Source organism: Haemorhous mexicanus, chromosome 36 (genome assembly GCF_027477595.1).
Source record: "Haemorhous mexicanus isolate bHaeMex1 chromosome 36, bHaeMex1.pri, whole genome shotgun sequence".
Classification (NCBI taxonomy): Eukaryota; Metazoa; Chordata; class Aves; order Passeriformes; family Fringillidae; genus Haemorhous; species Haemorhous mexicanus.
In genome coordinates, this window is record NC_082376.1 from 1,029,317 (window position 1) to 1,054,689 (window position 25,373).

Here is a 25,373-nt window from a genome sequence, read left to right on the forward strand (position 1 = left end):
AGGTGCCTCCCAGGTACCCCCAAACCCCCCCAGGTGCCCCCCCAGGTGCCCCCCAGGTACCCCCAAACCCCCTCAGGTGCCCCCCAGGTGCCCCCAAACCCACTCAGGTGCCCCCAAACCCCCCCAGGTGCCCCCCAGGTGACCTCAGGTACCCCCAGGTACCCCCCAACCCCCCCCAGGTGCCCCCCAGGTACCCCCAAACCCCCCAGGTGCCCCCCAGGTACCCCCAAACCCCCCCAGGTGCCCCCCCAGGTGCCCCCAGGTACCCCCAAACCCCCCCAGGTGCCCCCCAGGTACCCCCAAACACCCCCAGGTGCCCCCAGGTGCCCCCCAGGTGCCCCCAAACCCCCCCCAGGTACCCCCCAGGTACCCCCCAAACCCCCCCAGGTACCCCCAGGTGCCCCTCACCTGCTGCTCGGGCCCGAGGCGCCGCCCCACCAGGCGGAAGCTGAGCGAGCCGGGCTGGTGGAACAGCTGGACACAGCTGGGGGGGGCTCTGGGCGGGGGGCGCCCCCTCCCCCCCGCGCCCCCCGCCCCCCCCGCGGGCACCCACAGCTTCTGCGCCTCGTCATAGAGCAGCACGGCGGCCCTGGCGCTGCACAGCGCCCGCTCGCTGGGGAGGGGGCACACGGTGAGACCCCCCCCCAAACTGGGGAACCCCCCCCGGGGGGCTGGGACCCCAAAAATGGGGCTGGGAACCGACCCGGGGGGCTCAGACCCCAAAAAAGGGATGGGACCCCCAAAAAAAGGGGGAGGGAACCCCCCCCCGGGGGGCTGGGACCCCCAAAAGAGGGGGAGGGACCCCCAAAAACGGGGCTGGGACCCCAAAAGGGGGAGTGGGACCCCAAAAAGGGGAGTGGGACCCCCAGAAGCGGGGCTGGGCCCCCCCGGGTGCTGCCCCCTCCCCCCCGCACCCCAAAACTTCCCCCCCTCCCCCCCCTTTTCCTTCCTCTTCTCCCCGGGGCCGCCCCTCCCCCATCCCAGTGCTCCCAGTGCTCCCAGTCCCACTTACCGGCTCTCCCAGTGCTCCCAGCGCTCCCAGTGCCCCCCCCCCCGGCTCTCCCAGTGCTCCCAGTGCTCCCAGTCCCAGTCCCAGGCTCTCCCAGTGCTCCCAGTTCCGATCCCCGGCGCTCCCAGTGCTCCCAGTGCCCCCCCCAGTGCTCCCAGTTCCGGATCCCGCCTCTCCCAGTGCTCCCAGTCCCAGTTCCCGGTTCTCCCCAGTGCTCCCAGTTCCAGCTCCTGGCTCTCCCAGTCCCAGTTCCCGCCTCTCCCAGTGCTCCCAGTGCCCCCACTGCTCCCAGTTCCACTTCCCGGTTTCTCCGGTGCTCCCAGTCCCGCTTCCCTGTTCTCCCAGTGCTCCAGTTCCGGATCCCAGCGCTCCCAGTGCTCCCAGTTCCGGATCCCGGCTCTCCCAGTGCTCCCAGTTCCGGATCCCGGCTCTCCCAGTGCTCCCAGTGTTCCCAGTGCCCATTCCCAGCGCTCCCAGTGCTCCCAGTTCCACTTCCCAGCGCTCCCAGTGCTCCCAGTTCCGATTCCCGGCGCTCCCAGTGCTCCCAGTTCCGGATCCCGGCTCTCCCAGTGCTCCCAGTGCCCCCCAGCGCCCTCCCAGTGCTCCCAGTCCCCGATCCCGATTCTCCCAGCGCTCCCAGTTCCGGATCCCAGTGCTCCCAGTGCTCCCAGTTCCACTTCCCGGCTCTCCCAGTGCTCCCAGTCCCACTTCCCGGTGCTCCCAGTGTTCCCAGTCCCCGATCCCGGTTCTCCCAGCGCTCCCAGTTCCGGATCCCAGCGCTCCCAGTGCTCCCAGTGCCCCCTGTCCCAGTTCCCAGTGCTCCCAGTGCTCCCAGTGCCCCCAATCCCAGTCCCGCTTCCCTGTTCTCCCAGTGCTCCCAGTCCTCGATCCCGGTTCTCCCAGTGTTCCCAGTGCCCATTCCCAGTGCTCCCAGTCCCACTTCCAGCGCTCCCAGTGCTCCCAGTCCCCGATCCCGGCTCTCCCAGTGCTCTCCCAGTGCTCCCAGTCCCGTTTCCAGCTCTCCCAGTCCCCGTTACCGGCGCCGCCCGCTGCCCCCAGCGCCCGTTACCGGCGCCCCCGGTACCGCCCGCTGCCCGTTACCGGCTCTCCCAGTCCCTCCCAGTCCCTCCAGTCCCTCCCAGTCGCTCCCAGTCCCGCTCCCAGCGCTCCCAGTTGCTCCCAGTTCCCCCGGTGCCCGCCGCGCCCGTTAACGCTTCCGCCGGTGCCTCCCGCGCCGGTGCGCGGCGCTCCCGGTGCCCCCCGGTGCCCCCCGGTGCCCCCCGGTCCCTCCCAGTCCCTCCCAGTTCTCCCAGTACCGAGTCCCGCTCACCTCATGCTGGCGGCCGCGGCCGGTCCGGGCCCTTCCGGTGGCGGCGGGGAGCGCGGGGGGGGCCGGACCCGCCGGTCCCGGCGAGAGGCCCCGCCCCCCATGGGCATGGCCCCGCCCACCCCGGCCCCTCCCCTCCCGGTAACGGCGGCGGCGGCAGCGGGGAGCGGCAACGGCGGCGCGCGGGACCAGTAACGGCCGGGGCCCTCCCAGTATCCCCCAGTAACTCCCAGTGTCCTCCCAGTAATGTCCAGTGCCCTCCCAGTATCCCCCAGTAACGGCCGGAGCCCTCCCAGTAACGGCCGGGGCCCTCCCAGTATCCCCCCAGTAACCCCCAGTGTCCTCCCAGTATCCCCCCAGTAACGGCCGGGGCCCTCCCAGTATCTCCCAGTAACTCCCAGTAACGTCCAGTGCCCTCCCAGTATCCCCCAGTAACTCCCCAGTGCCCTCCCAGTATCCTCCAGTGTCCTCCCAGTAACCCCCAATGCCTTCCCAGTAACTCCCAGTAACTCCCCAGTGCCCTCCCAGTAACTCCCAGTAACGTCCAGTGCCCTCCCAGTAACCCCCAGTGTCCCCCCGCACTCTCCGGTCCTGGGCACTGGGAGGGACTGGGGGGCACTGGGGGGCACTGGGGGATACTGGGAGGGCACTGGGGAGTTACTGGGAGGCACTAGGGGGGCACTAGAATTTACTGGGATTTACTGGGAGCACTGGGAGGCGCCGGCGACTGCGAGGGGAGCGGGGGAGCCCCGGGCTCGGTGCCCGGTTCCCGGCGCCGGTTCCCGGTATCGGTTCCCGGTGCCCATTCCCGGTTCCCGTTTCCCGGTTCCCCATTCCCGGTGCTCCGTTCCCCATTCCCCACTCCCGGTTCCCGTTTCCCGGTCCCCATTCCCGGTGCCGGTTCCCATTTCCCGGTCCCCATTCCCGGTGCCGGTTCCCGTTTCCCGGTCCCCATTCCCCATTCCCGGTTCCCCATTCCCGTTTCCCGGTTCCCCATTCCTCATTCCCGGTTCCCGTTTCCCGGTGCCTATTCCCCATTCCCGGTTCCCGGTTCCCCACTCCCGGTGCTCCGTTCCCCGTTCCCGTTTCCCGGTTCTCGGTTCCCGGTCCCCATTCCCGGTTCCCCATTCCCCATTCCCGGTTCCCATTCCCCATTCCCGGTTCCCGTTTCCCGGTTCTCGTTTCCCGGTCCCCATTCCCCATTCCCAGTTCCCCATTCCCGTTTCCCGGTTCTCGTTCCCCATTCCCCATTCCCGGTTCCCGTTTCCCGGTCCCCATTCCCGTTTCCCGGTTCTCGTTTCTCGGTTCCCCATTCCCCATTCCCGTTTCCCGTTCCCCATTCCCGTTTCCCGCTGCCCCTTCCCCGTTCCCGCCTCTCCGTTGCGGCCCCGCCCGCGGCCCCGCCCTCTCCGCCGCCGCCGCCGCCGCCGCCGCCCTTTGTCCGCCCGTGGCCGCGGGCCCCGCCGCTCGGCGATGGCGCCGCCGTGATGCGCGGCGGGGCCGGCCCGGGGCGGCGGCGCCGAGCGCGACCGGGAGCCCCATGCGGGGGCCGCCGCCATGGGGCAGGTCCTGGGCTTCGCCCACTGCAGTACGGACCGGGAACCGGCACCGGGAACCGGCACCGGGAACCGGGAGGGGCCGGGGAGGGGGCACCGGGCACCGGGAACGGGGAACGGAGCGCGGGGAGAGGCTGCGGGATGCGGGAGGGACCGGGGAACGGCGAACCGGGAGGGGCCGGGGATGGGAACCGGGAGGGGCACCGGGAACAGGGAACCGGGAGGGGCCGGGAGCAGCCGGGGCTGCGGGAACCGGGAGGAACCGGGCACGGAGGGACTGGGAGTGGCCGGGGATGGGAGCGCCGGGAACGGGGGATGGATCCGGTACCGGGAATGGGAGGATCGGGAACCGGGACGGGGATGGATCTGGCACCGGGAGGGGACCCGGGATGGGAGCGCCGGGAACCGGGGATGGATCCGGTACCGGGAGGGGACCGGGGATGGATCCGGTACCGGGAATGGGAGGATCGGGAACCGGGACGGGGATGGATCTGGCACCGGGAGGGGACCCGGGATGGGAGCGCCGGGAACGGGGGATGGATCCGGTACCGGGAGGGGACCGGGGATGGATCCGGTACCGGGAGGGGATGGGGGCACCGGGAACCGGGGATGGAGGCGGTAGCAGGAACCGGGACGGGGATGTGAGGATCGGGAACCGGGGATGGATCCGGTACCGGGAGGGGACCGGGGATGGATCCGGCACCGGGAGGGGATGGGGGCACCGGGAACCGGGGATGGATCCGGTACCGGGAGGGGACCGGGGATGGATCCGGTACCGGGAACCGGGACGGGGATGTGAGGATCGGGAACCGGGGATGGATCCGGTACCGGGACGGGGATGGGAGAATCGAGGCAGCACCGGGAGGAACCGGAGCTGCGGGAACCGGGAGGAACCGGGCACGGAGGGACTGGGAGTGGCCGGGATGAGGGGTCCGGGAGTTACCGGGGACTGCGGGACGGGGACGGGGACAGCGGGGACAAAGCTCTCCGGGCCCGCGGTACCGGGAGGCGCCGGGGATTCGGGAACCGGGACTTGGAGGGAACGGGAGCACCGGGAGCACGGGGAACGGGAACACCGGGAACGGGAGCACCGGGAGCGGAGGGCACCGGGAGCGGGGGCACCGGGGGCACCGGGAGCACCGGGAACGGGAGCACCGGGGACCGGGAGCATGGGAGGTCCGGGGGGGTCGCACGAACCGGGACGGGAGGGAGCGGGCGGGGGGCGCGGGGTGCGTCCGGGGGTCCCGGGGAGCGCGGACCAAGTCCGGGGGTCCCGCGCCCCCTCCCCCCCCCCCCCCAGAGGAGGCTCCGTCCACGGCCTCCAGCACACCGGACTCCACCGAGGGTGAGCGCGACCCCCCGGGACCCCCAAAGCCCCCCCAAATCCCCCCGACCCCCAAAGCCGCCCCAAACCCCCCTAAAATCCCCCAAATTACCCCCAAACCCCCCTAAAATATCCCCCAATTCACCCCTTAACCCCAAAGTCACCCCAAACCCCCCTGAAACCCCCCCAATTTACCCCAACCCCCCCCAATTCACCCCAAACTCCCCCCAAATTCCCCCCAAACCCCCTCATTTCACCCCAAATCCCCCCGAACCCCCCCAATTCACCCCAAACTCCCCCCAGAGCCCCCCCAATTCACCCCCACCCCCCTCCCCTCCCCCCCAGGCGGCCCCTCGGACCCCCCCCCCGTTCCCGGAGCTGCCGGAGCCCCCCGAGGAGGAGGAGGAGGAGGAGGAGGAGGGGGAAGGGGATGAAGATGAGGAGGGGTCTCCCGCCCCCCGCCGGGACCCCCCCTCCCCCCGCGAGCTCACCTTCTCCTACATCGCCTTCGGGGGGGGGAGGGGAGGGGGCGCCCCCCACCCCCCCCGGCGGGGCCGCGCCGCCCCTCCCCCCACCCCCCGCCTGAGCCCGGGGGGGGGATTTGGGGGCTGGACCCCCCCGAAAAGGCCCGGGGGGACCCCCCCCAAACGGCGCGGGGAGACCCCGGCCCCTCCCCCACCGCCCCCCGCCCCCCCCGAGGCCGGGGGGGCCCCGCGGGAGCTGGGGGGGAGGGGCGAGGATGAGGAGGAGACCCCCGGGAGGAGGGGTGAGGATGGGGGAGGGGGAGTGGGGGGGGCTGGGGGGGGTCTGGGGGGGTCTGGGGGATTTTGGGGGGATTTGGAGGGGTCTGGGGTGGTCTGGGGGTTCCTGGGGGGGGATTTGGGGAGGTCTGGGGGTCCCTGTTGGGAATTGGGGGTCCCTGGGGGGGGGGTTGGGGGGATTTGAGGGATCCCTGGGGGGATTTGGGGGTCCCAGGGGGGATTTGGGGGTCCCTTGGGGGGGTCCCTGGTGGGTCTGGGGGTCCCTGGTGGGATCTGGGGGGGTCCCGGGGGGGATTTGGGGGTCCCTGGGGGGGGTTTGGGGGTCCCGGGGGGGATTTGGGGGTCCCGGGGGGGTTTTGGGGGTCCCTGGGGGGGGTCCCAGGGGGGTTTTGGGGGTCCCGGGGGGGATTTGGGGGTCCCGGGGGGGATTTGGGGGTCCCAGCCCCCCCCGTGACCCCCTCCCCCCCCCATTTCCCCCTCCCAGCATCCCCCGCGCCCCTCCCCGCCCCGCCGCCAGGGGGCGCCCCCCGCGCGCCCCCCCAGGAGCCCCCCAGCGCCTCGGCCCCGCCCCCTCCGGCTCCGGACCAATCAGCGGCGGCGGCGGGCCGTGACGGACAGGGTGAGCGGCCAATGGCGGCGCGGCGGCTCCGATTTCGGGGAGGGTCCCGCGGCCCCCGGCGCCATTGGCGGCTAAAAATAGGGGAGGGGGTGACCCCGACCCCCCCAAAAATAGCCCGGACCCCCCAAAATAACCCCGGAGAGCGCGGGAGCCATGGAGGGAGCGGGTGCGGCGGGGAACTGGGGGGGACTGGGAGGGGATTGGGGGGGACTGGGGGGAACTGGGGGGACTGGGGGGGACTGGGGGGGGACTGGGGGGGGACTGGGGAGACTGGGAGGGACTGGGAGGGACTGGGAGGGACTGGGGGGGACTGGGAGGGACTGGGGGGGACTGGGGGGGACTGGGGGGGACTGGGAGGGACTGGGAGGGACTGGGGGAACTGGGGGGACTGGGGGGAGTGGGGGGGACTGGGGGGGACTGGGGGGAACTGGGAGGGACTGGGGGGGACTGGGGGGGACTGGGAGGGACTGGGGGGAACTGGGGGAGTGGGAGGGACTGGGGGGGACTGGGGGGGGACTGGGGGGGGACTGGGAGGGACTGGGGGGGACTGGGGGGGAGTGGGGGGGACTGGGGGGAACTGGGGGGACTGGGATGGACTGGGGGGGAGTGGGGGGGACTGGGAGGGACTGGGGGGGAGTGGGGGGGACTGGGATGGACTGGGGGGAGTGGGGGGGACTGGGAGGGGGCTGAGAGGGGATTGGGAGCACTGGGGTGACACTGGGGTGGCCCTGGGGAGGTGACACCGCTGTGCCCCGTGTCCCCAGTGTGGGAGCTGCTGCTCTGGCGCGTGCCCCAGCGCTCGGCGCTGGCCCTGCTGGTGGCCCTGGTGGCCCTGGGCTCGCTGTCCCGCTTCAGCGCCATCGCCGTGGTGGCACACGGGGCGCTGGCCGTGCTGGCTGTCACCGTCCCCCTGCGCCTGCGCCAGGTGGCCCTCAGGGCGCTGAGGCCACCGCCCCCGGAGCCCCCCACCAGGTGGGTGACACCCCCAATGTCCCCTCCCTGCCACCCCCACCAGGTGGGTGACACCCCCGATGTCCCCTCCCTGCCACCCCCACCAGGTGGGTGACACCCCCAATGTCCCCTCCCTGCCACCCCCTAGGTTGCTGGTGGTGGCCCTGGTGGCTTTGTCCCTGTCCCTGTCCCCATCCCTGTCCCCCTGGCACTGTCCCTCTGTCCCTGTCATTGTCCCTGTCACCTGTCACTGTCCCTGTCCCTGCTGTCCCTGTCATTGTCCCTGTCACCTGTCACTGTCCCTGTCCCTTGACACTGTTGCTGTCCCTGTCCCCATGTCTGTCCCCTGTCCCCATGGCTGTCCCCCTTACTTTGTCCCTGTCCCTCTGACACTGTCCCTGTCCCCATGGCTGTCCCCAACACTGTCCCCAATGCTGTCCCCATGGCTGTCCCCAACGCTGTCCCCATGGCTGTCCCCATGTCCACAATGCTGTCCCTGTGGCTGTCCCCATGTCCCCAATGCTGTCCCCATGTCCCTGTCCCTGTCCCCAGGAGGGCAGAGCCCCTGAGCCAGGAGCAGCAGCAGCGCTGGGCGCGGTGCCTGGCCCATCACACTGTCACTGTCCTGTTCCTGTGTGTCCCTGTCCCCAGGGCTGTCCCCATGGCTGTCCCCATGGCTGTCCCCAGGGCTGTCCCCATGTCCCCAACGCTGTCCCCATGTCCCCAGGAGGGCAGAGCCCCTGAGCCAGGAGCAGCAGCAGCGCTGGGCGCGGTGCCTGGCCCATCACTGTCCTGTCCCTGTGTGTCCCTGTCCCCAGGGCTGTCCCCTGACCCTGTGGCTGTCCCCATGTCCCTGTCCCTGTCCCCAGGAGGGCGGAGCCCCTGAGCCAGGAGCAGCAGCAGCGCTGGGCGCGGTGCCTGGCCCGCCACGCCGTCACGGCCGCCCGCACCCTCACCCGCCTCTTCCTCGTGCACAGCGTCCCCGAGTCCCTCAAGGTGACACCGGGGGACACCGGGGGGGCGTTGGGGACATTTGGGGACCTTGGGAGCATGGGGGATATTGGGGACCTTGGGGACATGGGATCACAAGGGGCACAGGGGACTTTGGGGGACATTGGGGACATTGGGGACATTTGGGGAGATGGGGGACATTTGGGGATGTTGGGGACATTTGGGGACATCAGGGGACACTAGGGGGATTGGGGACATTGGGGTGTTGGGGGGCATTGGGGACATGGGGAACATTTGGGGACATTGGGGACACAGGGGACACAGGGGACACTAGGGGGATTGGGGACATTGGGGCGTTGGGGGACATTTGGGACATTTGGGGATGTTGGGGACATTGGGGACATTTGGGGACGTTGGGGACAGGGAACACCAGGGTGTGGGTGGCACAGGGGACACTGGGGACATTGGGGACACTGGGCTGTGGGTGGCACTGGGGACAGGGGGACATTGGGGACAGGGGGCTGCGGGTGGCACTGGGGACACTGGGGACAGGGGGCTGTGGGTGGCATGGGGACAGGGGGACACTGGGGACAGGGGGCTGCGGGTGGCACCGCCGGTGACAGTGCCAGTGCCAGCGGTGGTGGCACTTGGTGGCCGCAGTTCGCCTTCCTGTTCTACCTGCTGACCTACGTGGGGGCCGCCTGCAACGGGCTGACGCTGCTGGCAGCGGGTACGAGAGGGGACATGGGGACACTGAGGGGACATTGGGGACACTGGGGGGATTGGGGACATTGGGGGGGATTGGGGACACTGGGGGGGATTGGGGACATGGGGACATTGGGGACACTGGGCTGTCTGCAACGGGCTGACGCTGCTGGCAGCGGGTACGAGAGGGGACATGGGGACACTGAGGGGACATTGGGGACACTGGGGGGATTGGGGACATTGGGGGGGCATGGGGACATTGGGGGGATTGGGGACAGTGGGGACAGTGGGGACACTGGGCTGTCTGCAACGGGCTGACGCTGCTGGCAGCGGGTACGAGAGGGGACATGGGGACACTGAGGGGACATTGGGGACACTGGGGGGATTGGGGACATTGGGGGGGATTGGGGACACTGGGGGGGATTGGGGACATGGGGACATTGGGGACACTGGGCTGTCTGCAACGGGCTGACGCTGCTGGCAGCGGGTACGAGAGGGGACATGGGGACACTGAGGGGACATTGGGGACACTGGGGGGATTGGGGACATTGGGGGGGCATGGGGACATTGGGGGGATTGGGGACAGTGGGGACAGTGGGGACACTGGGCTGTCTGCAACGGGCTGACGCTGCTGGCAGCGGGTACGAGAGGGGACACTGAGGGGACAGTGGGGGACATTGGGGACACTGGGGGGACAGTGAGGGGATTGGGGACACTGAGGGGCATTGGGGACATTGGGGACATTGGATGGATATTGGGGGGATTGGGGACACTGAGGGGATGTTGGATGGACATTGGGGGACAGTGGGGACACTGAGGGGACATTGGGGACACTGGGGGGACACTGAGGGGACACTGGGGACATTGGGGGGATTAGGCACATTGGGGGGATTGGGGACACTGGGGGGATTGGGGACAGTGGCGACACTGAGGGGGCATTGGGGACATTGGGGGCATGGGGACATTGGGGGATTGGGGACATTGGATGGACATTGGGGACAGTGGGGACATTGGGGGGACACTGGGGACTGGGGGGATTGGGGACATTGGGGGCATTGGGGACACTGAGGGAACATTGGGGACACTGAGGGGACATTGGATGGACATTGGGGACACTGAGGGGACATTGGGGGGACATTGGGGGGACAGTGGGGACACTGAGGGGTATGGGGACATGGGGACATTGGGGACACTGAGGGGACATTGGGGACAGTGGGGGGACATGGGGACATTGGGGACATTGAGGGGACACGGGGACATCCACGGTGACCCCAGGTGACCCAGGGACATGGGGACACTGAGGGGACAGCAGGTGACCCCAGGTGACCCCAGGTGACCCAGCTCTCCCCCCCTCCCCCCGCCCAGGTGTCATCAGCGCCTTCACCTTCCCCGTGCTCTACCGGCGCCACCAGGTACGGCCACGCCCCAGGGGGGCGGGGACACACCGGGGGGCGGGGACACCGGGGGGGCGTGGCAGCGGTGACACCTGTCCCCAACTGTCCCCCGCTGTCCCGCAGGCCCAGATCGATCAGCACCTGAGCCTGGCCCGGGGCCACCTGAGCCACCTGCGAGCCAGGTGAGTGTCCCCGTGTGTCCCCTCCCCCCCCTTCGGGGGTGTCCCCACGATGTCCCCAATGTCCCCAATGTCCCCGCAGGGTCCTGGCCAAGCTGCCAAGTGCCAAAGTGAAGCCGCAGTGACACCGCTGTCCCCTCCCCTCCCCCCGCGAGGTGACATCGAGGGGAGGGGCGTGGCCATGGCAGCGGGGGCCACGCCCCTCCCCCACGGGTCGTTTTTTCCCCTCCCCCTCCGTGCGGGGGGCGGGGGGGGGGTGACAATTTAATAAAAACTCTTGTGACAGCCGGGTGACAATGTGACAATGTCCCCAAATGTCCCCAAGTGTCCCCCAAATGTTCCCCCCAATGTCCCCAAATGTCCCCCCAATGTCCCCAAATGTCCCCTCAATGTCCCCCCCAATGTCCCCAAATGTCCCCCCAGTGTCGCCCAATGTCCCCAATTTTCCCAAATTTCCCCAAATTTCCCCAATTTCCCCAATTTCCCCAATTTCCCCTCCCCCCGCCCCGCCAAAAGCGCGGGAACGCGGCGGCTCCAGCCCCGCCCCCTCCTGTCCTGACCCCGCCCCCTCCCCGTCCCCATTGGTGGCGGTCCCGCCCCAGGCCCCGCCCCCGTTGCCATGGCCGCGGCCGTTGCCGCGCGACGTAAACACGGGACGCCGGACGTGGTGACGTCACCGGCGGGGAACGCCGTAACCGGGGAGACCCGCGCAGTGTTTACCGGGACGGGGGCGGGGCCCGCGGGAAAGCGGGGCGGGGAAACCCCGGGAACCGGGCCGGGACCCCCGGGACCCCCACAGGGACCCCCGGGAACGGGACCGGGACCCCCGGGATCACCGGGAACCGGGCCGGGACCCCCGGGACCCCCACAGGCACCCCCGGGACCACCGGGAACGAGACAGGGACCCTCGAGAACCGGGATGGGACCCCTGGGAACCGGACCGGGACTCCCGGGACCCCCACAGGGACCCCCGGGAACGGGACCGGGACCTCCGGGACCCCCGGGAACTGGACCGGGACCCCCGGGACCCCCACAGGGACCCGCGGGACCACCGGGAACCGGGCCGGGACCCCCGGGACACCGGGAACGAGACAGGGACCCCCGAGAACCGGGATGGGACCCCCGGGACCCCTGGGAACCGGACCGGGACCCCGACAGGGACCCCCGGGCTACCGGGAACCGGGCTGGGACCTCCGGGACACTGGAACGAGACAGGGACCCCCGGGAACCGAGCGGAATCCCCGGGAACGGGACAGGGACCCCCGAGAGCCCGGCCGGGACCCCCGGGATCTTGGGAACCGGGCAGGGACCCCCGGCAACCGGGCTGGGACCCCCGGGACACCGGGCTGGACTCCCCGGGAACGGGACAGGGACCCCCGGGATGCCCGAGAGCCCGGCCGGGACCCCGGACCCCGGGAACGGGGCTGGGACCCCCCGGTACCGGGCTGGGACCACTGAGAGCCCGGGAATGGGGCTGGGACCCCCGAGAGCCGAGCCGGACCCCCGGGAACGGGACCGGGACCCCTGGGGACCCCCGGAACCGGGCTGGGACCCTCGGGACACCGCGAACGGGACCGGGACCCCCGGGACCTCGGGAACCGGGCTGGGAGCCCTGAGAACGGGACCGGAACCCCTGGAACGGGACCGGGACTCCCGGGACCCCCGGAACCGGGCTGGGACCCCCGAGACCGCGGTAACGGGACCGGGACCCCCGAGAGCCGACCGGAACCCCCGGGAACGGGACCGGGACCCCCGGGACACCGGGAACGGGAGTGGGATCCCCGAGAATGGACCGGGACCCCCGGGACACCGGGAACGGGACTCCCGGGCCAGGCCGGGCCCGCGGACACCGGGGGCCACCGGAGGGGGCGGGGCCGGCGCGAATGAATGAATGACCGAACCTCGGGGCGTGGGAACCGCCCCCCCCGCCGGTCCCCACGGTGCCGCCGTGACTCAGCGCCGGTTCCCGCCGGTGACATCAGCCCCCGGTGTCCGTCCCGGTGCTGCAGAGGGACCGGGACCCTCCGGGACCCCCCGGGACCCCCGTCCCGGGACCCCCGGTAACCGGGACCGCCTCCAGCCCCGCTGTGTCACCCACCGGGACCCCCGGGAGCTCCCGGTGAGTCCCGGTGGGCGGGGGTCGTCCCCGGTCCCGGTGAGCCCCGGTGGGCGGGGGTCGCTTTGCCCCGGTGTCCCGGGATCCCCCCGGGGGGAGCTCCGGTACCGGGGACGGCTCCAGCCCGGGACGGTGTTGGGGGGGGTCCCGAGGGGTTACCGGGAGTGCTCCGGGAGGTACCGGGGGGGATTCCGGGGGTCTCCCGGGGGTTACCGGAGGTGCCGGGGGCTCCTCGGGGACACCGGGGGGTCCCGATGGCGGAAGCGCGGAGATCACCGGGAGATCCCGGAGATCACCGGGAGATGCCGGAGGGAGCGCGGGGGTCCCGAGAGATCCCGGCGGGGGTCGCGGGGGTGCCGGGAGGTCACCGGGGGATGCACCGGAGGGGGATGCACCGGAGGGGGATGCACCGGGGATCCCAGGTGGGTGTTACCGGTGGGGGGCGGGGGGGGGGGTCCCGGGGGTCTCCCGGTGCCCGGTGCCGGCGGCCCGGGACGCTTCGGGCCGTTTCTAGAACGGCGGCCGGTCCCGTTTCTATTAATACGCGCCCGGGGCGGCGGCGGCGGCGGCGGCGGCGGCGGCGGCGGCGGCGGCGGCGGCGGCGGAGGGAATCCCTGTGACGTCATTGCTAGGATACCAAACAAACACTCCAGACAAGCCCATATATGGCTAATTGCGTCACAGGAACTCCGGGGGGCGGGGCCAGGGATCCCCCCCGCTCCCGGCCCGCCCCGGAGCCTCTTAACGGCGGCGGCGGCTCCCGGAGCCTCAAACGGCGGCGGACACCGAGCCCGCGGAGCCTGCGGGGTCCCGGGGGGCTCGGGGGGGTCCCGGGGGTCCCGGAGCAGCGGCGGCGGCTGCCGTGACGTCAGCGGAGGGGGGCGTGGCCCCGCCGTATAAAGCGGCGGGGCTGCCGCGAGCCGTTCATTCATAAAACCGGACACCGGGCGAGCGGCGGGAGCGTCACCGGGGCTCGCAGCGGACGTGCCGGAGCCCGGCGAGGGATTTACCGGAGCTGGCGGGACTTGGTGGCGGGGAAATCGGGACGGATTTACCGGGACTCGTAGCGGAGGGACCGGAGCAGCGGGAGCTTTGTACCGGACAACTTTGGAGCGCCGGGACGGGCGCGGCGGGACTTTGTACCGAGCGACCGGAGCCCGGCACGGACGGAGCGGGGCGCGCAGGGGCGCAGCGGGGTTTTGGAGCGGCGAACCGGAGCTCGGCACGGACGGACCGGAGCTCATAGCGCGCTACCGGAGCGCGGCACGGGCGCTCGCCACCGGCTGAACCGCGGCTCGCACCGGCGCCCCGGAGCCCGGCACGGACACAGCGGAGCCCACAACCGCTCGCCGGGACATTACACCGGAGCTCGCACCGACCGACCGACCGACCGCCCGCAGCCTGACCGGCGAACCGACCCGAACCGGAGCCGCCCTCCGCCGCCCTCCCCCGTGATGCCGCCGGTGCTAACGGCGTGACCCCGCAGCCTTGTCGCGGCGGGGCGGCCCCCGCGGCCCCGGGGCCATGTTCCAGGGGTTCCCCGGGGATTACGACTCGGGCTCCCGGTGCAGCTCGTCGCCCTCGGCCGAGTCGCAGTACCTGTCGCCGCTCGACTCCTTCGGGAGCCCCGCGGCCGCCGCCGGGGCCGCTCAGGTGAGCGCCGGCCGCGGGAACCGGGGGCGTGGGGCCGGGGCCGGGGCCGGGGATGGGGAGGGGGGGCGGTGAGGAACACCGGGGGGGCGGGGCCGTGCGTAAGCCGCGCGCAGTGACGTCGCGGGCGGCGGTGACGCGGCACGCACGCACGCAGAGCGCGCGGGTTATTTTTGGGGCGTCCCCTCCCCCCTTTCTTCCCCTCCCGCGCGCGGCGTTGCCAGGGGAGACGGGAGGAGGACACGCCCCCCCGGGTGGGGAGGGCACGCCCACTTGGCAGCGAAGCCCCGCCCACACAAGCCGTTGGAACGGCGGTTAGGCCGCGCCCCCTTCGGTGGATGGACACGCCTCCTCCGAGCTTTGGCCACGCCCCCTCCGCCATGGCGGCGGCGACCCCCGGATTTGGGGGGCTCGGGGGGGTCCCCGGAGGGTGGCGGTGTCACCTGAGGGTGGCGGTGTCACCTGGGCAGCCGCGGCGTCACCTCCAGGGCTCGGATTTTGGGGAGGGGGCGACCGAAATTTTGGGGGGGCTGCGACCCCCACATCCCCCCTCCCCCCCCCAACCCGAGATGGGTTTGGGGGTCCCTGGGGGGGACAGGGACATGAGGACCCTCAGACTGGGGTGACAGGGACACAGGGTGTCACCCGTGGGTGACAGGGACATGAGTGGCACCTTTGGGTGACAGGGACACCAGGGGGACACCCGTGGTGACAGGGACACTCGGGGGTGACAGGGACGCGAGGACCCTCAGATTGCGGTGACAGGGACACCAGGGTGCCACCCGTGGGTGACAGGGACACTCGGGGGTGACAGGGCCACCCGTGGGTGACAGCGCTGTCCCCAAGCCCAGAACCCCCCCCCCCCTCCAGGAGGTGACAACGACCCCGCTGGCTCCGGCCACGAGCGGGAGGCGACACCGCCACCGCCGCGGTGTCACATCCCGGACACGGCGTGACGGAGGGGAGGGGACGGGAGTGTCCCCAGGGGTGTCCCCGTGTCCCCCCGTGTCCCCACCGCTCTGACCCGTGTCCCCCCGTGTCCCCACCGCTCTGACCCGTGTCCCCCGTGTCCCCCCGTGTCCCCACCGCTCTGACCCGTGTCCCCATGTCCCCGTGTCCCCACCGCTCTGACCCGTGTCCCCCCGTGTCCCCCCGTGTCCCCCCGTGTCCCCCCCGCTCTGAACCGTGTCCCCAATGTCCCCACCGCTCTGACCCGTGTCCCCAATGTCCCCGTGTCCCCTCAGGAGTGCAGCGCCCTGGGGGACATGCCCGGCTCCTTCGTGCCCACGGTGACGGCCACCACCACCCGTGTCCCCCCGTGTCCCCCCGTGTCCCCCCGTGTCCCCCCGTGTCCCCCGTGTCCCCACCGCTCTGACCCGTGTCCCCAATGTCCCCGTGTCCCCTCAGGAGTGCAGCGCCCTGGGGGACATGCCCGGCTCCTTCGTGCCCACGGTGACGGCCATCACCACCCGTGTCCCCCCGTGTCCCCCCGTGTCCCCCCGTGTCCCCTCGTGTCCCCTCGTGTCCCCCCGTGTCCCCACCGCTCTGACCCGTGTCCCCCCGTGTCCCCACCGCTCTGACCCGTGTCCCCGTGTCCCCGTGTCCCCTCAGGAGTGCAGCGCCCTGGGGGACATGCCCGGCTCCTTCGTGCCCACGGTGACGGCCATCACCACCAGCCAGGACCTGCAGTGGCTGGTGCAGCCCACCCTCATCTCCTCGGTGGCCCCGGGGGCTCCCATGGCGCAGCCGCCGCCGCCCCCTCCCCACCTGGACCCCTACGACCTGCCCGGGCCCAGCTACTCCACCCCCGGCATGGGCGGGGCCTTCGCGGGACCCCCGGCTGCGACCCCCGGCAGAGCCCCCCGGGCACGGGCACGGCGCGGCCGCGAGGAGACGGTGAGAGGGGACACGGGGGGACAGGGGGGGACACGGGGACAGGGGGGGGACAGGGGGGGACACGGGGGATAGAGGGGACAGAGGGGAACACAGGGGACAGAGGGGGGGTGGCACCTTGGGGACATGGGGGAAGTTGGGGTCATCATGAGAGGTAGGAGATTGAGGGACAGCCCAGGTGGTGGCACCTTGGGGACAGCCCCGGTGGTGACACCGGGAGGACAGCCCAGGTGGTGACACCTTGGGGACATCGTGAGTGATGGGAGACTCAGGGACAGCCCAGGTGGTGGCACCTTGGGGACAACCCAGGTGGTGGCACCTTGGGGACATGGAGAGAAGTTGGGGACATCATGAGAGGTAGGAGATTGAGGGACAGCCCAGGTGGTGGCACCTTGGGGACATCAGGAGAGGTAGGGGACTCAGGGACAGCCCAGGTGGTGGCACCTTGGGGACACCTCAGGGACAGCCCAGATGGTGGCACCTTGGGGACATCATGAGAGGTAGGGGACTCAGGGGACAGCTCAGGGGACTTGGGGACATCATGAGCAGCAGGAGCCTCAGGGACAGCCCAGGTGGTGGCACCTTAGGGACACCCAGGCGGTGGCACCTTGGGGACACCTTGGGGACGCCACTCCCGGTGTCACCCCCCGCAGCAAGGAACGCGCTGGGATTTGGGGCTGGGGGCAGCGGGGTTTCGGGGCCGGGGGGTGCCACCAGGTGCCACCAGGGGGTGACAGGCGTGTCCCTTGTCGCAGCTGACGCCCGAGGAGGAGGAGAAGCGCCGCGTGCGGCGGGAGCGGAACAAACTGGCGGCGGCCAAATGTCGCAACCGGCGCCGCGAGCTGACGGACCGGCTGCAGGCGGTGAGTGACATCGCGACAGCGCCGCGACAGCGCCGCGGGGGGGTGGCCTTGTCCCCCGGGGGGAGCTGGGGACAGCGGCGTCGCCAGTGATGGTGGCGATGTCCTCGGAGCTGGGGACATCGGGAGGGGACTTGGGGACATTTGGGGACATCGAGAGGGACAGCGGCATAGGCAGTGATGGTGGCGATGTCCCCACGAGCTGGGGACAAGTGGAAGGGACTTGGGGACATCAGGAGCGGAGTTGGGGACATTTGGGGACATCAGGAGGGGACAGCGGTGTCCCCAGTGATGGTGGCGATGCCATCAGAGCTGGGGACAAGTGGCAGGGACTTGGGGACATCAGGAGGGGACAGGGCTGTCATCAGTGATGGTGGCGATGTCCTCGGAGCTGGCGACATCAGGAGCAGAGTTGGGGACATTTGGGGACATCAGGAGCAGAGTTGGGGACATTTGGGGACATCAGGAGCGGAGTTGGGGACATTTGGGGACATCAGGAGGGGACAGCGGTGTCCCCAACAAGGGTGACAATGTCCTCGGTGCTGGGGACAAGTGGCAGGGACTTGGGGACACCGAGAGGGGACAGGGCTGTCACCAGTGAGGGTGGCGATGTCCCCACGAGCTGGGGACCTCCTGGGGGGGGTGGTGGCACCGCAGAGAACCGAGGGTGTCCCCAGGAGTTGGGGACACCAGAGGGGACAGATGGACAGGCAGAGGTGACAGAGGGGGACAGTGGCACCCCTGGGAGTGGGGACAGACAGGCGGACACCCAGAGATGTCCCCAGACTTGGGGACAGGACCAGGACAGTGCCATCCGTGGGGACAGGGGACAAGGGAGGGGACAGACGGACACTTAGGGGACGTTGGAGGAGCCTGAGGGATGTCCCCAGGCTTGGGGACATCCGAGGGGACACCCAGGGACACTTGGGGACATCCCCGAGCGGCTGATGGCGCTGTCCTCAGGCTTGGGGACATCCGAGGGGACACCCAGGGACACTTGGGGACATCCGAGGGGACACCCAGGGACACTTGGGGACATCCGAGGGGACACTCAGGGATGGACAGACAGAGACCCAGACGGACACGCAGGGACACGGGATGGCCACGAGAGGGCGACAACGACCTTGGGGACACTCGGGGACACTTGGGGACATCCCCGAGTCACGGATGGCGCTGTCCCCAGGCTTGGGGACACTCAGGGATGGACAGACAGGGACCCAGACGGACACGGGAGGGGACAGCTACCCCGGGGTGACAGTCAGGGTGACACGGAAGAGCCACAGCCACCCGGGGCGACACCCGGGGACTCTTGGGGACATCCAGGGGGACACTCAGGGATGGACAGACGGGGTCCCAGACAGACATGAGAGGGGACAGCGACCCGGGGACTCTTGGGGACATCCAGGGGGACACTCAGGGATGGACAGACAGGACCCAGACGGACCCAGGAGGGGACAGCCACCCGGGGGGCGACACTCGGGTGACCCAGGCGGGGCCAGCCACCCCGAGGGGACAGCCGGTGCCCGCCGGTGACGCCGCTGTGGCCGCAGGAGACGGACCAGCTGGAGGAGGAGAAGGCGGAGCTGGAGTCGGAGATCGCCGAGCTGCGCAAGGAGAAGGAGCGCCTGGAGTTCGTGCTGGTGGCCCACGCGCCCGCCTGCAAGGTCCCCTTCCAGGACATCGGCGACATCGGCGACATCGGCGCCGAGGTGAGCAGCCCGGGCAAGGCGGGCGCCGGCGCTCTCCCCCCGCCGCCGCCCCCGCCGCCGCCGCCGCCGCCGCCGTCGCTGTCGTTGCCGTTGCTGCCGTTGCAGGGCCCGCAGGGTCCCTTCCCCGGCTGCTGCCCCGCGCCCGGGGTCCCCGCGGGACCCCCTAACGCGACCCCCGCGTTTTGTGTTCACCCACCCAGAGGGAGGAGGAGCCACGTGCGGAGCCTCGCACCAGCGGAGCGGCGGCGGCGACCACCAGGCCTCGGACTCCTTGAGCTCTCCCTCGCTCCTCGCCTTGTGAGCGGGGCGGGGGTCGCGACCACCGTCACCGCCCAGCCCCCACCCTCGCACCCCAGCCCCGCCACCGCCCCCCCAGCCCCCCCGCGACCACCGCCCCCCAAAAAAAAAAAAACCCAAACCCAACCAAATCCGGGCGCCGCCTCCTCCCGCCTCGGGCTGGGCTTTGCCCGCCCCCGCTTTTTTGGGGTTTTTTGGGGGTTTTTGGGGGTTTTTGGGGTTTTTGGGGTTTTTCCCCCCGGTTTTGGTGGGGTTGGGTGGGTTGGGGTTTTTTTGGGGGGTGGGAAGGGGTTGGGGGTTTTTTGGTGGGGGGTTTTGGCGCCTGGAGGTGGCGGCCGTGACGAGGCTGTTGGGAGGGGGCTGCTCCCGGCCCTTGTCACCTGGCGGGGGTCCCTCCGGGGGCTCCGTCCCTCTGGGGGTGTCCCCACCCCGCTCAGCACCTTCTCCAGGTGTCCCTGTCACCTCCGAGGTGTCTGGAGATGTCCCCCACCCCGTTCCCACTGGCCACAGACACCTCTCCAGGTGTCCCTGTCACCTCCACGGTGACCTCGAGGGTCCCTCCAGGACCTCTGTCCCTCTGGAGATGTCCCTGTCCCGTTCAGCACCTTCTCCAGGTGTCCCTGTCACCTCCGAGGTGACCTCGAGGGTCCCTCCAGGACCTCTGTCCCTCTGGAGATGTCCCCAACCTGCTCAGCACCTTCTCCAGGTGTCCCTGTCACCTCAGAGGTGACCACGGGGGTCCCTCCAGGACCTCTGTCCCTCTGGAGATGTCCCCAACCTGCTCAGCACCTTCTCCAGGTGTCCCTGTCACCTCCACGGTGACCTCGAGGGTCCCTCCAGGACCTCTGTCCCTCTGGAGATGTCCCCAACCTGCTAAGCACCTTCTCCAGGTGTCCCTGTCACCTCCAAGGTGACCTCGAGGGTCCCTCCAGGACCTTTGTCCCTCTGGAGATGTCCCCAACCTGCTCAGCACCTTCTCGAGGTGTCCCTGTCACCTCCAAGGTGACCTCGAGGGTCCCTCCAGGACCTCTGTCCCTCTGGAGATGTCCCCACCCCTTTCAGCACCTTCTCCAGGTGTCCCTGTCACCTCCAAGGTGACCACGAGGGTCCCTTCAGGACCTTTGTCCCTCTGGAGATGTCCCCACCCCTTTCAGCACCTTCTCCAGGTGTCCCTGTCACCTCCAAGGTGACCTCGGGGGTCCCTCCAGGACCTCTGTCCCTCTGGAGATGTCCCCAACCTGCTCAGCACCTTCTCCAGGTGTCCCTGTCACCTCAGAGGTGACCAACGGGGGTCCCTTCAGGACCTCTGTCCCTCTGGAGATGTCCCAGCCTGGCCCTGGTGGCACCTGTGACACCTGAGGTGTCCCCCCCCCCCCGCTGAAGGTCCCCAGGTGGGTCCTGGTGCCATCTCCACCCCTTTGGAGAAGCCACCACCGTGTCCCTGTCCCCCCCGTGTCCCCCCCCCAGAAGGTCCCTGTGTCATTTCTGTCCCCCTGGAGCTGGCCCGTGTCCCCTGAGGGGCTCCAGGTGCCACCTCCCCCCGCTCCAGGTGTCCCTTTGAGGTCCCCCCCGCTCAGAGGTGCCACTTTGTCACCTCCGTGTCCCCTAAAGGGGGGTCCAGGTGCCACCTTCCCCCTCTCCAGGTGTCCCTTTGAGGTCCCCCCCCCCGCTCAGAGGTGCCACTTTGTCACCTCCGTGTCCCCTGAGGGGCTCCAGGTGTCCCCTTTGAGGTCCCCCCCCCGCTCAGAGGTGCCACTTTGTCACCTCCGTGTCCCCTAAAGGGGGGGTCCAGGTGCCACCTCCCCCCGCTCCAGGTGTCCCTTTGAGGTCCCCCCCGCTCAGAGGTGCCACTTTGTCACCTCCGTGTCCCCTAAAGGGGGGTCCAGGTGCCACCTCCCCCGCTCCAGGTGTCCCTTTGAGGTCCCCCCCCCGCTCAGAGGTGCCACTTTGTCACCTCCGTGTCCCCTGAGGGGCTCCAGGTGCCACCTCCCCCCCGCTCCAGGTGTCCCTTTGGGGTCCCCCCCCCCGCTCAGAGGTGCCACTTTGTCACCTCCGTGTCCCCTAAAGGGGGGTCCCTGAGCCTCCAGGTGACCCCTCCAGGTGACCCCTCCAGGTGACCCCTCCAGGTGACCCCTCCAGGTCACCCCCCCGCCGTTCGGAGCTGTCACCTCCGGGCCCCCCCCCCCCCGCCAAGGTCACCCCACCCAGGTGACCCCCTCCAGGTGCCACCCCCAGGTGTGGCTGCCGTCCTGCCTGTCCCCGCCTGTCCCCCCCCCTCACCTGTCCCCTCCCCCCTCGCTTGGCCGGCCTTGGCTCCGCCCCTCCCCCCGGTACATAAATCTATTTTTGTTGCGCGGGAGATGTTTAATTTTGTATTATTAATTATAACGAGGGTAATTATTGTTGTCGCCCCCTGTGCCGTGTTCGTGCCCCCCCCCCGGGGGGTCGCCCCCCCCGGGCCCCCCGCCCCACGCGTGGCCAATAAAAGCTTCCAGCGGCTCCGCGGCTCCCGGCGCGTCTGTGGGGACAGCGGGGACACGGGGGGACACTGAGGGGGACAGAGGGGACATGGGGGGACACTGGGGGGGACATGGGGGGGACACTGGGGACATGGGGGGACACTGGGGGGGACATGGGGGGGACACTGGGGGGGGACAGTGGGGACATGGGGGACACTGGGGGGGACAGAGGGGGACACTGGGGGGGGACAGAGGGGACATGGGGGGACACTGGGGGGGGACAGGGGGGACACGGGGGACACTGCGGGGCAGTGGGGACAGAGGGGACAGAGGGGAGGACAGTGGGGACAGTGGGGACACTGGGGACAGAAGGACAGCGGGACAGAGGGGACATTGTGGGACAGAGGGGACAGTGGGGACACGGGGGGGACAGAGGGGACAGAGGGGGACAGAGGGGACACGGGGGGGACAGAGGGGACATTGGGGGCCAGAGGGGACAGAGGGGACAGAGGGGACAGAGGGGACACGGGGGGGACAGAGGGGACATGGGGGGACACTGGGGGGGACAGAGGGGACACGGGGAAAGAGGGACAGAGGGGACAAGGGGACAGAGGGGACATTGGGGAGGACAGAGGGGACAGAGGGGACACGGGGGTAGAGGGGACAGCGGGGACACGGAGCTGTTGGGGACGCGATCGTGGGGACACGGAGCTCGTGGGACACGGGGGCGTGGCCCTGTTGCCGCACCCACCTGCCAATCAAGAGAAAACGGGTGGGGCGGAGACCACGCCCTCCCAAAAGCCACGCCCCCTGCTGGCCTGCAGTTCCGCCAGTGACCGGCAGGGGGAGCGCGGGGGGGAGAAACTGGGCGGGGGGCGCTCCCAGTGTGGGGGGGGGCATTTCCCAGTTTGGGGGGGGCATTTCCCAGTTTGGAGGGGCATTTCCCAGTGTGGGGGGGCATTTCCCAGTTTGGGGGGGGGCATTTCCCAGTTTGGGGGGGGATTCCCCAGTTCGGGGGGCTCTGCCCAGTTTGGGGGATCCTTTCCCAGTTTGGTGTGAGGTTCTCTCCCAGTTTGGGGGATTCTTTCCCAATATTTGGGATTCTCTCCCATTTTTCGGGATTCTCTCCCAGTTTTTGGGGGCTCCTTTCCCGGTTTTCGGGATCCTTTCCCAATTTCCCCGATTCTCTCCCAATTTCCCCGACCCTCTCCCAATTTTCCCGATTCTCTCCCATTTCCTTCCCCACCCCCTCCCATTTTTTCCGCTCCTCCCCCCCCCTCCTCGGACCCCTCGGGCGCTGCTCGGGGGGGGCCGCGCCCCTTCCGGGGTCTCCCCCCGACCCCCGCCCTCCCCTTTTTTTTTTTGGGTGGGGGGGTTTCCTTCCTCCCCCCCCCTCTTGACGTCACCGGTGATTCACCCGGCAGACCCGCCACTGTCCCCCTGCCCACAAAGTGTCCCCAGAAGTGTCCCCAGGCTGTCCCGCGCCCCCTCCCCAGCTCGGGACCCCCCCCGGTCCCCGCCCAGCGCTGTCGCTTCCGCCGCCGCCGGCCGGGGCTGACCCGGTGCCCCCTGGCCCCGCTCCCGCCGCGGCCACTTCTATTTTTAGCTGTCGCCTCTTCCTGCCCGGATCTGTCACCGTTCCTGACCCGGCGACACACCCAGGTCCCCCCCACCCCCCCGTCCCGAGGTGGCGGTGGTGGCGGTGTCCCCTCCCCCCCCCCCCCGCCCCACCCATGAGAGCCCCAGGTGTCCCCAAGGTTTGTCGCCAAGCCCGCCGGACCCCCGGGGAGGGCCGTGGTGGCGAAGTGTCACCGCTGTGTCGCCTTGTCACGGCAGTGTCCCCAAATCCCCGCCCTGTCCCCTTGTCACCGCTGTGTCGCCCATGTCTCCAAATCCCCACACTGTCCCCTTGTCACCACAGTGTCGCCCTGTCCCTGCAGTGTCCCCCTTGTCCCCACACTGTCCCCTTGTCACCACAGTGTCGCCTTGTCCCCGCAGTGTCCCCACACTGTCCCCAAGTCCCCACCCTGTCCCCTTGTCACCACACTGTCACCCTGTCCCCGCAGTGTCACCTTGCCCCCACACTGTCCCCTTGTCCCCGCAGTGTCCCCAAGTCCCTTCCGTGTCCCTTCATCCCCTCAGTGTCCCTTTGTCCCCACCGTGTCCCCTTGTCCCCTCCCTGTCCCCTCATCCCCACCGTGTCCCCCTGTCCCCGCAGTCTCCTTGTCCTCACCGTGTCCCCACCGTGTCCCCAAGTCCCCACACTGTCCCCAAGTCCCCACCGTGTCCCTAAGTCCCTTACGTGTCCCCTCATTGCCACAATGTCCCCTTGTCCCCGCAGTGTCCCCGAGTCCCCACACTGTCCCCACACTGTCCCCAAGTCCCCACATTGTCCCCAAGTCCCCACATTGTCCCCAGGTCCCTTCCGTGTCCCCTCAATGTCCCCTTGTCCCCACCGTGTCCCCAAGTCCCTTCCGTGTCCCCACCGTGTCCCCTTGTCCCCACACTGTCCCCAAGTCCCCACATTGTCCCCAGGTCCCTTCCGTGTCCCCTCAGTGTCCCCTTGTCCCCACCGTGTCCCCAAGGACGAAGCCACCACCATTAATTTACGGCCTCATTTACACACTGGGACGAACCGGGACAAACCGGGACCAACCGGGACAAACCGGGACAAACCGGGACCAACCGGGACAAACCGGGGCGAACCGGGGCGGGGGTCCCGCTGCCGCCGGGGGTGTCCCCGCGCCGGGGGGTGTCCCCAGCGCCGCGGGGTCACGGCGGGGTCCTGGCGGGGCTGCGGCGCGGGAGGCGCGGCAGGCGCAGCTGGAACGGGAGGCAGCGCACGGGGCGCGGCGCCGGCAGCTCCGAGAAGAAGGCCCGGTACCGGGGGGGTCCCGGTTCGGCCTCCGAGCCCTCCAGGTCCTGCAGCACCCCCAGGATCTCCCGCCGAGGGCCCTGAGCCCGCAGCCCCCGCGCGTCCAGCAGCGCGGCCACGTGTCTGCGCCTGTGGGGACACCGGGGACACCGGGGGGGGACAACGGGGGGGGCACATGGGGGACACAGGGAGGGGACAACGGGGGGGGGACAGGGAGGGGACACAGGGAGGGGACACAGGGAGGGACACGGGGGGGCACAGGGGGGACACAGGGAGGGGACACGGGGGGGCACAGGGGGGACACAGGGGGGACAACGGGGACACCCGGGACACCGGGGGGGACACAGGGAGGGACACGGGGGGGGCACAGGGAGGGGACACAGGGAGGGGACAGGGGGGACACCGGGGGGGACAACGGGGGGGACACAGGGGGGACACAGGGAGGGGACAACGGGGACACAGGGGGGGACACAGGGGGGGACACAGGGGGGGACCACAGGGGAGGGGACAACGGGGATAACGGGGGGGGACAACCGAGGGGGACACAGGGGGGACACAGGGAGGGACAACGGGGGGGACACAGGGAGGGGACAACGGGGACACCGGGGGGGACACAGGGGGGACACAGGGAGGGGACAATGGGGGGACACAGGGAGGGGGACAATGGGGACACCGGGGACAGAGGGGGAGACACCGTGGGGGACACAGGGAGGGGACACCGGGGGGACAAGGGGGGGA

The 25,373-nt window shown here is 70.3% G+C and overlaps 5 protein-coding genes and 1 long non-coding RNA gene across 9 annotated transcripts in view; 4 read left to right on the top strand and 2 right to left on the bottom strand.

The window, feature by feature from the left end:
- The window catches only part of VASP (vasodilator stimulated phosphoprotein), a 12,664-nt gene extending 10,224 nt beyond the window's left edge, over nt 1-2,440 (bottom strand). Inside the window, 2 exon segments of the mRNA XM_059872490.1 lie at nt 409-613; nt 2,340-2,440. Coding sequence (XP_059728473.1) covers nt 409-613; nt 2,340-2,440 — 306 coding nt within the window.
- A 1,354-nt stretch (nt 2,441-3,794) lies between these two features.
- RTN2 (reticulon 2) lies at nt 3,795-11,100 on the top strand. Its single transcript, XM_059872491.1, has 10 exons — nt 3,795-3,924; nt 5,193-5,237; nt 5,562-5,745; nt 6,462-6,596; nt 7,361-7,568; nt 8,417-8,543; nt 9,159-9,228; nt 10,569-10,615; nt 10,721-10,779; nt 10,859-11,100. The coding sequence occupies exons 1-10, from the start codon at nt 3,877-3,879 to the stop codon at nt 10,899-10,901; spliced, it is 966 nt and encodes a 321-aa protein (XP_059728474.1). The 5' UTR covers nt 3,795-3,876; the 3' UTR covers nt 10,902-11,100.
- A 295-nt stretch (nt 11,101-11,395) lies between these two features.
- On the top strand, nt 11,396-12,667 carry LOC132341165 (collagen alpha-1(III) chain-like). The gene is made up of 2 exons (XM_059872492.1): nt 11,396-11,467; nt 11,813-12,667. Exons 1-2 carry the CDS (start codon nt 11,396-11,398, stop codon nt 12,665-12,667), a joined length of 927 nt encoding a protein of 308 aa, XP_059728475.1.
- A 1,749-nt stretch (nt 12,668-14,416) lies between these two features.
- FOSB (FosB proto-oncogene, AP-1 transcription factor subunit) lies at nt 14,417-19,377 on the top strand. The gene is given in 5 exon segments (XM_059872554.1): nt 14,417-14,545; nt 16,154-16,438; nt 17,191-17,298; nt 18,846-19,184; nt 19,186-19,377. Coding segments are annotated over 5 exon segments (981 nt in total). The 3' UTR covers nt 19,306-19,377.
- Nucleotides 19,378-20,417: 1,040 nt separating this feature from the next.
- Nucleotides 20,418-21,709, top strand: LOC132341199 (uncharacterized). 2 transcript variants are annotated; one of them, XR_009490125.1, is made up of 3 exons: nt 20,418-21,017; nt 21,094-21,145; nt 21,241-21,709. It is a non-coding gene; the product is annotated as an uncharacterized LOC132341199 (long non-coding RNA). The 2 variants fall into 2 exon arrangements; XR_009490124.1 differs by having other exon boundaries at nt 21,094-21,709.
- Nucleotides 21,710-24,361: 2,652 nt separating this feature from the next.
- The window catches only part of EXOC3L2 (exocyst complex component 3 like 2), a 13,556-nt gene continuing 12,544 nt past the window's right edge, over nt 24,362-25,373 (bottom strand). For all 3 annotated transcript variants that reach the window (XM_059872552.1, XM_059872553.1, XM_059872551.1), the window contains one exon: nt 24,362-24,764. In XM_059872552.1, the coding sequence (XP_059728535.1) occupies nt 24,533-24,764 (232 nt within the window). In that variant the 3' untranslated portion in view covers nt 24,362-24,532. The remainder of the gene's footprint in view (nt 24,765-25,373) is intronic.